The sequence below is a fragment of the Equus przewalskii genome, chromosome 19 (genome assembly GCF_037783145.1).
Source record: "Equus przewalskii isolate Varuska chromosome 19, EquPr2, whole genome shotgun sequence".
Classification (NCBI taxonomy): Eukaryota; Metazoa; Chordata; class Mammalia; order Perissodactyla; family Equidae; genus Equus; species Equus przewalskii.
Window position 1 is genome coordinate 61,861,778 of NC_091849.1, and position 16,098 is coordinate 61,877,875.

Here is a 16,098-nt window from a genome sequence, read left to right on the forward strand (position 1 = left end):
AATCAATAGCAATTGTTTAATAATGCAGCTGCCCAAGACAGCAGTTACAACTGGGGCAAATGAGAAGATGACCAAAAATTTTTTGAAAGAAAATATGGGGAAGGAGATGTCCATAGAGCATTAGAGAGCTCCAACCTACTTGTGGGAATCCAGACATATATGTCTATACACAGGGCTTTGGAGAAACTCAGGAAACATCTGAAAAGGCCTTAACACTTATAGCTCTGGCCAACTTTGAAGCTCTGAGCAAGCATAAAGTGAAGGCTAAGGAGAGTTGTAAACTGCCTGCCTGAGCATTGAAGACATTCTCCAACATGCACAAATAGTCCTCAGCAGAGGCAGGATGCTTGTAGGTCAAAGCCACTTAACAGTTCAATCATTAGCTGACCACTAAACTAACTGAGCAGAGACTCCAGTGGTCACACATGATAACGAATGCACACTTTACAAAATTAGTTCAGGAAAGTGACTACGCAAGCAAATAGCAGCAACAACAATGACAACAAAAATAACAAAGAGCAACAACAGCAAACCTCTGATGGGTTGGGAATGAAATGATTCCCAGAGTTGCCACATTATATTATTTAAAATATTTATTTCTCAATTAAAAAATTACAATATATGCAAAGAAACAAAGTATGACCCACACACAGAGAAAAAAGCAGTTAATAGAAACTGTTCCTGAGGAAACTTAGATATTGAAATTACTTGGCAAAAACTTTAAATTGGCTATTTAAAATATGTTCAAATAACTAAAGGAAACCATCTAATGAACTAAAGGAGTGTATAAAAATGATATCTCACCAAATAGAGAACACCAATAAATAGGTGGGAATTATTAAGAAGAAGCAAACCAAAATCTTGGAGTTGAAAACTGTGATCATTGAAGTGAAAAATTTGTAAGAGGGCTCAAGAGCAGATTTGAGGTGGCAAAAGAAAGAATCAGAAAACTCGATAAGTCAATTAAGACTAAGGAAAAAAAAAAAAGGAATGAAGAAAAATGAACACAGCCTCAGAGACCTGTGTGATACTGCCAAGCATGATAGAAGTCTCAGAAGGAGAGGAGGAAAGGAAAGGGAAAGGAAGACTATTTGAAGAAATAATTGCTGAAAACTTCCTGAGTTTGATGAAAGCCATTAATCTGTACATTTAAGAAGCTCAACAAACTTCACCAAGTAGGATAAACTCAAAGAGATCCAGTGATCTATTACTGCCAAAACCAGAGAGGATCTTGATAGTGTCAAGAGAGAAGTGGTTCATCATGCATAAGGAGTTCTCAATAAGATTAAGCTGACTTCTCATCAGAAACCATGGAGGCCAGAAGGCAGTGGGGTGACATAGTCAAAGTTCTAACGGAAAAAGGATGACAATCAAGGAGTCTCCCTCCAGCAAAACTATCCTTTAAAAATAAAACTGAAGCTAGGACATTTCTAGATAAAGACTGAGAGAATTCATCACTTGCAAATCTGCCTTACAAGAAATACTAAAGAAATCCCTTCACGCTGAATGAAAGGAAACTAGAAAGTGATTCAAATCCACACAAAGAAATAAAGAGCACTGATAAAGTTAATGACATAGATAAATATAAAAGACGGAATAAATGTGTTTTGTTTGTAACTTTTTCATTCTTTTATCAGATTTAAAATACAGTTGTATAAAGAAACAAATAAATAAATAGAGCAGTAATTATAAATCTATGTTGATGGACATATAAAGCCTACAGATAACAGTTTGTATGACAATAATAGCATAAAGGGAGGAAGAGGAAACTGTTATATAGGAGCAATATTTTTATATACTATTGAAATTAAATTGGTATCAATCAGAACTAGATTGTTGTAAATTTAAGATGTTCAATCTGCAGGGCAACTACCAGGAAAATAACTCAAAAAATATAGTAAAAGAAACAAGGGAATTAAAATAGCACACTAGACAATATCTGTTTAACACAAAAGAAGGCAGTGATGGAGGAATAGAGAAACTAAAAAGGACATAAGATGTGTAGAAAACAAATAAGAAAATTTTTATTGTTCCATCAAGTTGATTCTGACTCCTAGAAACCCTGTGTACAGCAGAGTGGAACCCTGACTGGTCCTTTTGCACCATCCTCTCACCTTCTGGCACCATATCAGACATGCTCCACTACTATTTATAGAGTTTTCATGGCCAATTTTTTTGGAAGTGAGTGGCTGGGTCCTTCTTCCCAGTCTGTCTTAGCCTAGGAGCTCCTCTGAAACCTGCCCACCATGGGTGACCCTGCTGGTATTTGAATTACTGGGGGCATAGGAAATAATAGGAAAATAGCAAACATAAATCCTACCTCAGCTGTAATTATATTAAATTTAAATATTAAACGCTTAAATAAAAAGACAAAGACTTACTGAATGGATTTTAAAAAAAGAAAATGTGGTTCAACTAGGTGCTCTCAAAAAGAGATACACATTAGATTTAAAGTGAAAGTACAAAGGATTCATTAAAAGTAAGAGGAGAAAGATATATCATGAAAACAGAAATTAAGAGAGACCTTGAGTGGCTACACAATTGTCTTAGTCAGCTTGGGCGGCCACAACAAGATACCATAGACTGGGTGGCTTAAGCAACAGAAATTTATTTCTCACAGTTCTGGGGGATAGAAGTCTGAGAGCAGGGTGCCAGCATGGTCTGGTTCTGCTAAGGGGCCCTTTTTACTGACTTACAGATATCCACCTTCATTCTGTGTCCTCAAATGGCAAAGAGAGAGAGAGGGAGAGAAAGAAAGGGAGAGGGTCTCTTCTTATGAGGGCACTAATCCCATCATGAGGACCCTTCTCTCAGGACCTCAGTAAACCTAATTACTTCCCAAAGGTCCCATCTTCAAATGCCGTCACATTGGGGACTAGGGGTTCAACATAGGAATTTTGAGGAGACAAAATTCAGTCCATAGCACTAGTACCAGACAAAATATGCTTTAAGGAAAAGCTGTTAGAAGAGACAAGGAAGGGCATTTTGAAAATAAGAGTGTCCATCCATCACGACAATATAACAATTATAAACACATATGCACCCAACAATAAAGCCCCCAAATTCGTGAAGCAAAAACTGACACAATTGAAGGAAGACATAGACAATTCAACGATAATTGTTGGAGACTTCAGTACCCCATTTTCAAAACTGATAGTACATTAGACAGAAGATCGATACGGAAATAGAAGACTTGAACAAATCTATAAACCAATGAGACGTAAGAGGCTGTAGAACATCCTACCCAACAGCAGCAGAATACACATTCTTCTCAGGTGCACATGGAACATTCTCCAGAATAGGCCATGAGTTAGGCCATAGTCTCACTAAGTTTAAAAGGACTGAAACCAGCCTGCTGTTATAGGATTTTATAAGCAGTCCCATTTCTACCCCTAGGTTTTCAATTAACAACCTTGAGTTCTAATTTTGGCCGTGCACTATATTTCCCTACTCTCTTCCAATTTATATCACTTCCTTATATTTTCTGTCGATGTTTTCCTTCTCCCAACCGATTTTTAGAAACAATTAGGGCAGAAACCTTTCTTTTTCCATCTTTGTAAGCCTCAGAGTGCTTTACACATGATGGGTGCTTAGCAAACCTTTGCGTAGATCCAAGATGGCCAACTAGCGATTGCTGTTTTTATTTGGTTTGCACAGTGTTGGTCTGGATAGTGTTTATGAAAAATCTGAATTAATTGCCAAAATTAAAACTCTAAACTTTTCAGATAAAAAAAATCTGGGTATTTGGCTTCTCTTGAAAAATGGGATGATCTGGCAACACTGGACCCACGTTCGCATATGGTAACAGTTGGCTGGAGCTGGATAGCAGCTGCCCCTGTGGAGTGGCTGGGCTCTCAGTTTCCCTCAGTCCACACATGTGTCCCCCACATGAAGATGAGTGTTAGTTGCTGTTATTAACTTGCTTACTCTATTTGTTTTTCCTGTAGAAGTCTTAAGAGAGTGAAACTTTCTTATATGAACATTTCTATCCAAGATGGAAAAACCAAAGCTAGATTGAGAGGGCCTGTGTTGGTGGTTTTTTTAAAATTTTGATTGCTTATATCTGAATTCAATTCATTAATTGTTTCCTTTAATAATATTTATTGAGTACCTGTCTTGTGCAGGCACTCTTCTAGATGCCAGGAACAAGAAGGTGAATGGGATAGAAAAAGAAACTAAGGAAGCTACATTCTAGTGTCCCGGCTGGGCCCTATAGCCATGTAGTTGTGGCTCTTGGCTTATATCAATGAAGAAAGGATATCTTAAGTGTTAAAAACCTTCAGAAGGGGGCCGGCCCTGTGGCAGAATGGTTAAGTTCGCGCGCTTCACTTCGGCAGCCCAGAGTCTTGCTGGTTTGGATCCTGGGCACAGACATGACATCGCTCATCAGGCCGTGCTGAGGCAGCGTCCCACACAGTACAGCTAGAAGGACCTGCAGCTAGAATACACAACTATGTACTGGGGGGCTTTGGGGAGAAGAAAAGAGAAAAAAAAGATTGGCAACAGCTGTTAGCTCAGGTGCCAATCTTTAGGAAAAAACCCTCTTCGGAAGGATTCAGGGGAATGAGGCCAGTGGAGCAGCCGACTGGAATGCTTTTAGAATGCAGGAGGGTTAAGGGTGGAGCGGATAGGGACGATGTAGCTATTCAGAGTATTCATTTAAGAAGTTTGGTGGGTAGACGGGATGGTAATATAACAGTATAGGTTGGAGGAAGTTTTGTCTGTTTGTTTTATAGTGGGGGGAAGACTTGCATATATTTGTAAACCAAGATAAAAGGGCCATTGCAGAGGGAGAGATTGAAGGTTTAAAAGGAGTATTACACCCTCTAAAATGCAAAAATGACTGTAGAAGGGGAGTTGAAGCAACAGTACATCCTCAGCGACAGAAAGCAGTGGGAAGACTGATGATCCCCTCGACAGATGGGAAGAAGGGAGAACCGACCTGTTGCAGGACGGGGCGCACTGTGAGGTGTGGGCCCGTTCCCTCACTGCACCCTGAGAGACTCATCAGCAGGGGGAACCAGCTTCTGCAGAAGCTGTGGGGGGTGTGTGTGTAGTGAAAATGAGGCCCCCGGTTACCTCCTCTTTCCTCATCTAACCAGAGAAGAGGCAAGAGGTTTATTATTGAGAGAAATTGGGCCAGAGAGCCTGCAGACCAGGGGCAAGCGGAAGACAAAGACAGGAAGGAGGCCCGGTTCCAAAAACAGAGGGATAAAGTAAAAATCTAGACCAAACTGTGCGACCCCGGCACACCCACCCTGCTCTAGACAGCCTGCAGCCAGGTGAGTGCTCTTACCACGTGGGACAGAGGATTCTTCTCTGGGAAAACTGAATGCTGCTCGGGAAGTAAGCTCCCCACATTAGCAGCTCAGGGACTCTCAGTGAAATCTGCCAGCTGACCTGCTGTAGAGGAAGCTTGTTTGTTGACACACACTGTGCCAGTGTACATAAAGCTTGCAAGTGCTTCATTCTTAAATATGTACAGACTATAAATTAAACCAAAAATTAGAGTATAGCTTCCAAGATGGAAGAGAGACCCCAAACCTTCAAACGGGAAAAGCCAACCTGGATGAAATGAGACGTTCCAGGATTCAGGGAAAAACGTTTAAAAGCTCACCTAGAGGCAGCCCTGATGGCGTAGTGGTTAAAGTTAGGTGCACTCTGCTTCCGTCGCCCAGATTTGGCTCCTGGGCGTGGAACCACACTGCTTGTCTCTCAGTAGCCGTGCTGTGGCAGCAGCACGCATAGAAAAACCAGAACTTACCAACTATACGCAATTATGTACTTGGGTTTTGCAAGGCAGTTGGGGGCTGCAGGGAAGAGAAGAAAAAAAAGGAGGAATATTGTCAACAGATGTTAGCTTAGGGAGAATCTTCCCCCGAAAAAAATAAAAAATAATAATAATAAAAAAATAAAAGCCCACCTAATAGATAACATCAGAGATTTATCCCGAATGCAGGATATTTTGAAAAAGATAACAAAAGAGAATCTTAGAAATTAAAAAAATGACAAAACTTCATGTTGAATAGAAGGATTGGAAAATAAATCAGGGAAATATCCCAGAAAGTAGAATAAATAAGGATATAGAAAAATATAAGAGAGAGGTTGAGAAAATCAGATCATTAATATAGGAGTTAAACAATTGTCTAAAAAGGGAATTCCTGAAAGAGGGGATAAGAGAAAATGACATGGGGAAAGTGAAAAACTTACAAAAAATTTTCTCAGTGATGCACAGCCCGTATTGAAAGATGTGCTCCGTTCTGCTTCTGTGGCCCCAGGGTTCACCGCTTGGCAAGGCATGCTGTGGCAGGCGTCCCACGTATAAAGTAGAGGAAGATGGGCATGGATGTTAGCTCAGGGCCAGGCTTCCTCAGCAAAAAGAGGAGGATTGGCAGCAGTTAGCTCAGGGCTAATCTTCCTAAAAAAATAAATTAAACAAAAGATGGGCTCAATACAGTGAATGGAAGAAAATCCCCAGGAAATGGCATTGTCAAATTCCAGACCCCTTGGGATGCAAACACAATCCTAAAAGCATCAAGGTGGAGAGAGGATAAAAGTGGAGGAAGTTGGGAGCAAGGTGGAGACACAGTTATTACTGCATGTGAGGGGCACCTACGTGTGGGTTGGGATTTCCTTTGAAAAGGGAGTTTGATGCAGTTACTAGTTCAAAATTTCTATTTGGAAGTCGATGTTTTGGTGTCATCTCTTGCCACTACCTGTGCCCAACTTTCAGGTTCATAGGTGGTCCCAAAGAGAAATGGCAGGCATCACAGCCCCGTTGTTGTTTTTAATGAACAACATTTCTTAAACCAGTACAGTAATGGTCATTGTAAAATTTGATTTAATACTGGTGACTTTCCAGAGGAAATTCCATTTTAGAAGGTTTCTTTTATTTTGAGGGATGGAAAACAAATGATTTGCTAATGCCTTACTCTCTTAGGAGGGGATATGATAATATAGAGGCAATAAAGTTGGTTGTCTCTATTTTTAATATATTCTCAAAGAAGAAGATAAAACTAGGCTATATATACACACACACACACATGCATACATATATATACATAAATACATGTGTGTGTGTTTAAGCAAGCAAGGACAGCACAGGTTTTTCATATTTTTTCCTGATTTCCATTACCACATGTGACTTTGTCTCTACCAAAAGGTACAAGTCACATTTCAGAATTCTCCATGACAGTTGGTTGTCAGTTTCAGTCGACCTTAGTGTAATATTTGAAGTTAGTAGTTATCATCTCAGTGTGTTGTGTCTTATCTATATAAACAGCTTCTGGCTATGTGAATCCTTATGAGAATTCTTACCTACTACTCCTTATGATTTTTTTAAAAGAAAAGCAAGATTCCAGCCTTCCAGAGTTTTGACATACAATACAGATAAATTTAAAAGTCACCTTGGAGGAGTGTATTTCTCCTTGTTTTCCAAAGAAAGTCTAAATGTGAGCTATGTTCACTGTGAAATTTTTTCCCTGAGTTTCTTCATGGATCCAGTGACACAGTATTTTGAAACAAGATTGAGGCAGAAGGATAATTGGACTGTCTTTTGGCTTCTTTCTGCTGCCTAGAAAGAATTTGCTCGTTTTATTTTCTGTAGGAATGAAGAGTAAGCTAAAACCTCTTTGTTGTACTTAGTGTCAGTTTTAAATTGGTACCATGAAATCAATGTTAGGAGCTCATTTTCAAGAGTTTAATATGATAAAACTTCTTCTTTGGAAAATATATATTTAGTTGTTAGCAGTTTTCTTTGAAATGCTCTGTACTTCTTTCTACCTACAAAGCCCAGGGGTTCTATTTCTCTCCTCTGTAAACCTCCACCGCTTGCCAGAGCACAGCAAATTCAGAGACTCTGCTGGAGCTTCTTGTTGGGTGAGGAAATATCACAACATAGGCTGTAACCTACTCGCTTGCTTTTACACACCCCAAGCTTTACCAGAAAATTTTGAAAAGAGAAAGAACAAGGATAAAAATTCCATAGGTAATGTAGGCTTGGCTGCTTCCATATATCCATTAGGGAGATTACTGTAAAGTGCATGATGAATTTTAAATTCATTGAGAAAAATATGACGGAAATAGTGTGTTATGTAGAACCTCATGCCTGGGTTTTCCTCCTTTGCCATCTTCAGTTTTCCCACAGAAGTTCTCTGTTTTCCTCCCACAGTAAGATCTTTCCCAAAGGCCTTCCTGAGGAGTACGCCATAGCAGCCACGTTTCGTGTACGAAGAAGCACCAAGAAGGAACGGTGGTTTCTGTGGCAGATTCTAGACCAGGAGAATATGCCACAGGTGAGGAACCATGGAGTTGTGCTGACTGGTTTTCTCTTGTGTGATTAGGAAAAGTGAATCTTGGAACTGTGTGTACCAATTTGGCAGCAGATCTGGTATCGGAATATTCTGTCTTTTAGAGGAATCACTGACAGGGAAATGCAAGTATTCTCCTAGTTAGGATGGTCTTGCTGAGATCTATAATACGAGAACCTGGTGGGTGAGACAAGATTACATTTTTGGGGTTTTTTTACTTCTAGATTCATCTTTTGTTTAAAGACGTTCAAATTGCCCTTCCTTCACAACTGCTTAATTGACACTAAGTCCGCCTCACTAACTTATCTCCTATCATTTCTGATATTATGTTATTTTTAAAGCTGTTCATTGTTTCATCTGAAAATCCTTAGTGAATTAAGAGGTGAAATATAAATATTGATTCTATCAACAAAAATTTATTGAACACGTGCTTTATGATCATTAGTGACAAAGATAAGAGATTTAGAAAGCATGATTCCTCCTGTCAGGGTGCCTAAGGCGAAGGGGGTGTCATCCAGAACAACATAATAGAACATCATCCCAGTGGGAAGATGCAGTGCAGAGGAAGGCTCGGAGTTGGGTGGCGACTGTGGGAACACAGAAAGGACAGCTCCCCAAAATGGGGCACAGGAGAGCAGGAATCCAGCAATACTTGTGGAAGAGATGGCATTGGGGCAGAAAGGCAGGGTGCAGATACTCTAGGGAGGGACATGAACCTCAGTGTTACTTATCAGCACCATACATTTGTGTTTAATTCTACACAAATCCATTGAAATGTTTTTCATCTTCACTGGTCTTTTAATCGGTTAATACAGTTACAATTTTATGATGGGAAGATGAACTGAACTGAAAGAGTAGGTCTTCTGTGAAATGCATTTTCTCTGCACCATGCAAATCATCAAAGGTTAAAGACGTTGATCTCAGTTTCCATGCTAAGGGAAGTGATCGCATTCTTATTCTTTTTAAATTAGTAACATTGGATTCTTGAATTACTCATACAGAATTATACATATACTTAGACACACACACACACACACTCACGCACACATATAGGCTCTTAGATGTTCTCTCAAGAAAGGAGCATATTATATTCACCAGAATGTCCCATATTTAAGCCATTTTTGTAGCTGGATATTTGCTGTTCTTTTATGGTAACAAACCTGGTGGGCACAGGTGTTCTCTAGAACATTTTACTAAGTGCCTCAGTTATACTAACAGGCATCTTGGGTTTTTATTTGTGATCTTTAATAATTTTGAACATGATTTTAAAATATTTAAAAATAATTTGCATTTTTGCAGGTTTCTGTAGTCGTTGATGGTGGAAAGAAGGTGGTGGAATTTATGTTCCGAGCTGCTGAGGGAGATGTGTTGAACTACATTTTTAAAAATCGAGAACTCCGTCTCTTGTTTGATCGTCAGTGGCATAAGCTTGGCATCGGAGTGCAGTCCAGGGGCGTTTCACTCTATATGGATTGTACTTTAATTGCAAGCCGGCAAACCGATGAAAAGGACGCTGTGGATTTCCGTGGGAGGACTGTTATCGCTGCTCGTGCCTCAGACGGCAAGCCTGTGGACGTGAGTTCTGATGTTGGTTGTGAAAGAGAACTAGTAAAATTTCTAAATTAAAACGAAACATCTTATTAAAACTTTCTTCCTTTAATTGTTATGTAATATGTTTCTTTCTCAATTAATGTTAATTACTGTTTAAATTAATTTGCCATCAGCTATTTGAATTAATTTGCCATCAGATACGTGAAACATAGCTGTGTATGAATTTCCAACTGTATTTTCACATATATTATCTTCTATCTATTTTCACCCATTTTGTTTGGCCTGAATTTAAAAGAAATAGATCATGCCTTAAAAAATAAGGTTATTAAAATCAAATTTTGGTAAAAATTGAAAATATGAGACAAAAAGTAAGCTTGGTCTAAGCACATATATTTTGAATAGAAAGGACTGGAAAAAGATGAACTTGAAATTAAATGGTTCCAGATTATCTGATGCTTTCATTTGAGAACAATAGACTATTCATCCTCAGAATCACAATTTTTTTGCATTGCACACTATTTTTCATAAGCTGATAATGGCTTTTAGGGTTCTGTTGCACTGAAACACCACCACTAGTTGTATCAGTAGGTCACTAAGGTGAGAGCAGTTGCCCACTAGAACCCCTTCAGATGAAAAAGTCCTTTAAAAATTACATTGGATGCTCAGATGATATAGATTTATTGTTAATTTCCCTAGAAAACAAGGTCTATAATATTTAAAAAGTGACATATCTAAATTTGATGACTTCACGTTTCCCTGTGGGTAGAATGATGGGAAAATTCATAAACATAATCTGAATTCACGTCACCAATAGGAATTGCTAATGCTTTTAACACAAAACATTTAACAGTTTAGTTTTATTTCAAACATACAATTATGGGCAAATACATATCTGACCAGCATATTATTTCTAAAGGTCCCTGTGGAAGAAATCATACATAGATAAATAATAGATAGATGATAGATGGATAGATATTACATATATTGTATACATATTCAATGAACAATTATTTTTACACTGTCTTCTCTTAGAGACAGGGAACAAATCAGGGAGAATGTCAGGACTAGGGCTCAGTGCTGGTCCCCAGAATAGGTTAGAGCAGGAGCAGCTGGTCCTACAGACAAGACACCAGGACGTCCGGAGAGCGAGCTGGCTTGAGGATCAGAGAGTTGTGGTTGTAAGTCTAAGCCCATCTATTTAATGTTATGATCTGCTAATTTATCTTGTAAACTGTTCATTTATCTGAGTTTCGGTATCCTCAATTATAAAATAATGTTGGTAGAGTTACCAGGTATAATTGTATAGAGTATGTCCCTTGGCACCTAGTGTGTGATCAGTTCTCTATAAATTCATTTATTTACTCAGGGCCGGACATGCCATCAACCCTGGCATAAGAGAGTGGCAAGAAAACCAAAATACAAAAAGCCTGCTACTCCTGCTCTCAAAGATCTTGAAGGCTAATGGGAGGATTACAGTCTCTATCAGTAAATGGTGGCTGCCAATAATAATAACAGTATTCATTGTAACTACAACAGGCCTGGACAGACCTTTCAGGAAGGTCTTTCCAAAGACAAGGGAGGAAGTGGAGACCAGCAGCCAGAACATCAGAGGTGAAACCTCCAGCAGAAGATGGAGTGTAGGCAGACAGGAAGTCAGTTTCAGGGCGTCCTAGCAATGGAAGCAGGGAGTAGCGGTCGTAGCTGCTGCAGGTCCCCGAGGTCGGGACTGGAATCTGGTCTCTTATGGGACTAGTGAGAGCAAAGTGGACTCTGGTTCCAGAGGCACTGGAAGAACAAGGAGCACACAGAGACAGATTCATGACCTTTCGGGAAGAGACGGCAACGAGAGCAAGTCATTGCAAGAGCAGGGTCCAGGCTCAGAGCCCACCCTCTGAAGGTGGAGTATTGTGTCCAGGCTCTCATTAACTTCTCGCCCAGGGAAAGAATTAATCCCAGAACCTGAGGCTGAAGAATATTGGGTGTGCCCTTATCAAAAGGCATAATGTAAAATTATAGGTTTACAGTAGTTTCATAGTTTAATGTGGAATCAGTTCATTTAGGATAAAAATAAAGCCATCACACAATGATGCAGCTTTTTTAGGAGATGGACACTGTTTTAGTTAAGCAAACAAATAAAATATATATTTTATTTTTAAAAGATTCTTGGTCCTACTAAAACTTGAAGTAGATTAATTTTTCATTACCTCCTTACAAGCTCTGTGGTTCAAGATCTGTTATAATGTGAAAATGTTTTATTTATTCAGAATGTATGATATTGAAAAAAATTCTAGTGCTTGGGTTTTATTTTACATATACCACCCATGTGCTTTGTGAGAAAGAGATAGGTGACAAAATTGATACAAAGGATTTTTGCTTGTTGTTTCTTTCTTCTGAGGAAGATTAGCTCTGAGCTAACATCTGCTGCCAATCCTCCTCTTTTTGCTGAAGAAGACTGGCCCTGAGCTAACATCTGTGCCCATCTTCCTCTCAAAGGATTTTTTTTTTTTAAACAAACACATCCTGTGTGACAAGGGTCAGTAAAGACTTAGCCCTAAACATTTTCCTTCTAAACTGTTGTGTCAGTGAAGGAATCTAAAGTAACTGCTGAAGAACAGAGGCATAATTAGATGGGGCTGAGTGTACTTTCAATGTCGTGGGTACTTGATGAGGTTCTACTTCGTTAAAAATTGATCATCTATCTTCAGTTAAGTAAAATAATTCATATGAAGGGCCTAGCACAGTGGATGGTACATAATAGAATTCCAGTATTTATTGGCTATTTTGATAACAATGATGATGATAAATAAGTTTTAGTTAAGAATATTAATTATTTGGAGTCCCCATTCTTCATTCTACGTAATGAGTATGTTCTGCCTGGTGTCTCATTAGACTGTGTGAGACAGTATATTTAAACTTTATAAATAAAAGTTAGCTTCAATAACCTTGCAAAAAGTTATAGAAAAGAAATCAAGTTTCGTTTTGTCTCAGAATTTTGCATTGGGTGCAAATCTTAGGCTGCTCATGTATCCACAAAGTGTCTGGAGTTTTTAATGCTTCCTATGGGCTGAATTGATTTTGTTCATCTCAGTGTGACTAATAGTTGCAGCTTTTTTTCCTCCTTTTTTGCTTTTTTAGTGTTGGAGTAGGTATTCAGAACTAAAGCAGATGTCTGTTTTCTATTTCTGTTGCAGGATTAGTCATTATGATATTACAGTAGAGTTCTTCTATAGGAAGTGCTTACTGACCTAAGTAATGCATGATCCAGCTCTGTTACATTGGGAGACAGAGAAAGAGGTGCAGAGAGGCAGAGAGAGAGAGAAAGGTGGGGAGGAGGATGGGAGGGAAGAGGTTGCTCCTGACCTGTGTTCTGTGTCATGCCATCATACGGTTACTTATTAAATTTGCAACCACAAACTAATTTAAAATAGCCTCTTTACGCATCTATCATAGGGAAATTTTCCCAATAGTCTGTACCATTTTCTTTCTCTTTTGTGGTGGGTGATCTTGCGTGTAAAAGCATGATTGCACTTTCCTTGAACTTTTAATTTCATGTCCACATGCCAAAAAAATGTGAATCTGCTGAGTAAATAGAAAGAATCAGTTATTTTTGTGAAAAGATTGTGAGTCTTGCTCAGGACTATGCCAATATAATATAAAATCCATAGGTGTTGGAGAGATTCCATGAAAAATAGATAAAAACTAAATACCATTTCTTTTTCTTATTGGTAAGTGAGCATCTGGCTTGGTGCCTCAAATAGGAGGCCTGGAACCACGGATAAAGCCTTTCTATCAGGTGCTCACACCTTTGACTCACTTTTTCTCCAGAAATTTTTACTTTGAAATATTCCTCATTTTGTGGGCACACTTTATTGTAGTGCGTGACAGTACCTCTTTTTTTATTGAATACTTCTTTTTTATTGTTTGAAATAACTAGCCCAGGTTTGCCTTTGCTCCCATTACCTGATTTTCTTTATATGTTGATTTATCTCAATAACTGAGCCTATTTCTCAAATGGTTCATAAAATCATGAGTCCTAAATTGAATAAAAACATTAAACATGTCTACTAGTAATTTGTTTATATAGCTTCTTTTTTTTTCTTTCCAGTTAAATGATCATAGTTCTTAAGTGCCTCAATGTGATTCTCCGAAAAACTAATGATGTGTCTTATTACTAATTTTTTAATAGATTGAACTTCACCAACTGAAAATCTACTGTAGCTCAGACTTCATAGCTCAGGAAGCGTGTTGCAGAATGCCGGGGACGAAGGTAAGTTCGTTTTCCGGCCTGTGAAGAGCATGGAACGCCTGTCATCTTTCAGTTGCCTGGTCCGTAGAGTCCGAAGGGAGGGCAGCCCTGAGTATCTTCTGGTGAAGCCAGGAGAGTGATTTGTTCCAAGTAAGAGACCCCTCTTAGTGCTCTCCCGTAGTTCCTTCTCACAATTTTAATCCCAGTGTGTCGTCCTGAACTTCGGGAAGGATGTTTCCTCGCTTGGACTCAACATGGTCAAAGAGAATTTACGCCTTTCTCCCTAAGCTAGGTTCTGACAGTAGCACTATCATTTTCCCGTTACAGGAGTTTTCAGTCTGTGATCAGACCACATTCTCCCTCATTTCCCTCTTCCAGCCTGTCACCCATCCTGGATAGTTTTCCTTGGTGATAGATTTTCCATCTGCATCTTCCTTGTCCCTGTTATTACTGTGGCTTGCCTTTACCATTCATGCCCAGACTGTGGTGGTACTGTGTCAGCTGCCTTACCTGTCACCAGTCCTTTTCCTTTCTAGCATGACCACAGTATGTCTCTGAATCACTGCTTTGTGTATTCATTTACTTTCTTCCACTAAACATTTACTAGTCAACAACATTGATCTTCTAGACATTGTGCTAAGGAAGAAGGCTAACAGACACGAACAAGGCATGTTCCCTGTCCTCTGTTCATCTCTTTCTCAAAGCCTTTGGTCACTCCCTGTTGGAAACAATGGAAATCCAGTTTCTTAGCCTCTCATTCTTCTTCTTCTTCTTCTTTTTTTTTTGATGAAGAAGATTGGCCCTGAGCTAACATCTGTTGCCAATCATCCTTTTTTTGCTGAGGAAGATTATCACTGAGCTAACATCTGCAGCAATCTTCCTCTATTTTATACGTGGGATGCCACCACAGCATGGCTTGATGAGCAGTGTGTAGGTCTGTGCCTGGGATCTGAACCAGCAAATCCTGGGCCACCGAAACTGAGTGCATGAACCCCACCACTAGGCCACTGGACTGGCCCCTTAGCCGCTCATTCTTAATATTCCCAGCCTAACTACACAACTGTTACTTTCTTGTACTAATCTTCCATTCAAAAAAAATTACTGAATTCAATACTTTCTGTATCTCTCATTGTGATGTCATATGTGGCATCTTATATATTGGATATAGTTGTATTTGTTTTTAATTTATTCTGCCACATTTTAAACACATTGAGGGGAGTTATACTTTTATATTCTTCTTTTTTATTCTTAGCACTTTTTTTGTAGAATAGTAGTCAAAATGTTGTTTCTTGGTTTGTTGACTTATCAACTACTGAAGGAGAAAGATGGGACAAAAAAGGGTTTTAAAGGGACTAATTCCAAAAGGTCTTACAAATAGAACATATGAAAAGTAAAAGTAAAAGGTGAAAATGTTTTTCTTTGTAGCTTAGATTTCCCAGAAGCTCTACACTTACCATAGAAAATTATATGGAAATTTTATCAATAGTTTAATAGCTCAAAAATGTTTTTAACTTCTATCACTCACTGTGGGAAGCAGAATAATAAAGTGACCAGCTGACTCAAAGCATAGCTAAGTCTTTCAAATTTATAAGTTTTGCTTATGTAACTTGGTTTCATAAAGCATATCTCCAACTCAGTTTATGGCTCTCATTCCAAGTAAAATGAAAGTCAGCCAAATACCTTTCTATAAATATCTAGAAAGATAACTTAGAATGCCAGTCTACAGGCTTGAAATACCTAGACTTCCTGGAGCCACACATTTAAGTCTTGAACATGTTAATTCTCCAAAAGTTTTTTTTTTTAGTTACACTTTTTTGATGTAAGAGCTCTTAAAATAATAATTTTCCCTGATTGAAAAGTAACATCATGATGTTTTGATGTATCTAAATATTATATTCTTGACCAATAGTCACTACTCTGTGTCATCACATGATAGATATTTTCTACTTGAATTATGAGAAAACTGTTTAAGGAAGTACAGGTTTTAGATTT

At 38.7% G+C, this 16,098-nt stretch overlaps 1 protein-coding gene across 4 annotated transcripts in view; it reads left to right on the forward strand.

Annotated features, from left to right (window-relative positions):
- The window catches only part of COL19A1 (collagen type XIX alpha 1 chain), a 312,844-nt gene that overhangs the window by 38,833 nt on the left and 257,913 nt on the right, over window positions 1-16,098 (forward strand). For all 4 annotated transcript variants that reach the window (XM_070584878.1, XM_070584877.1, XM_070584876.1 and 1 more), the window contains 3 exons: window positions 8,171-8,294; window positions 9,609-9,884; window positions 14,047-14,127. In XM_070584878.1, coding sequence (XP_070440979.1) covers window positions 8,171-8,294; window positions 9,609-9,884; window positions 14,047-14,127 — 481 coding nt within the window. The remainder of the gene's footprint in view (window positions 1-8,170; window positions 8,295-9,608; window positions 9,885-14,046; window positions 14,128-16,098) is intronic.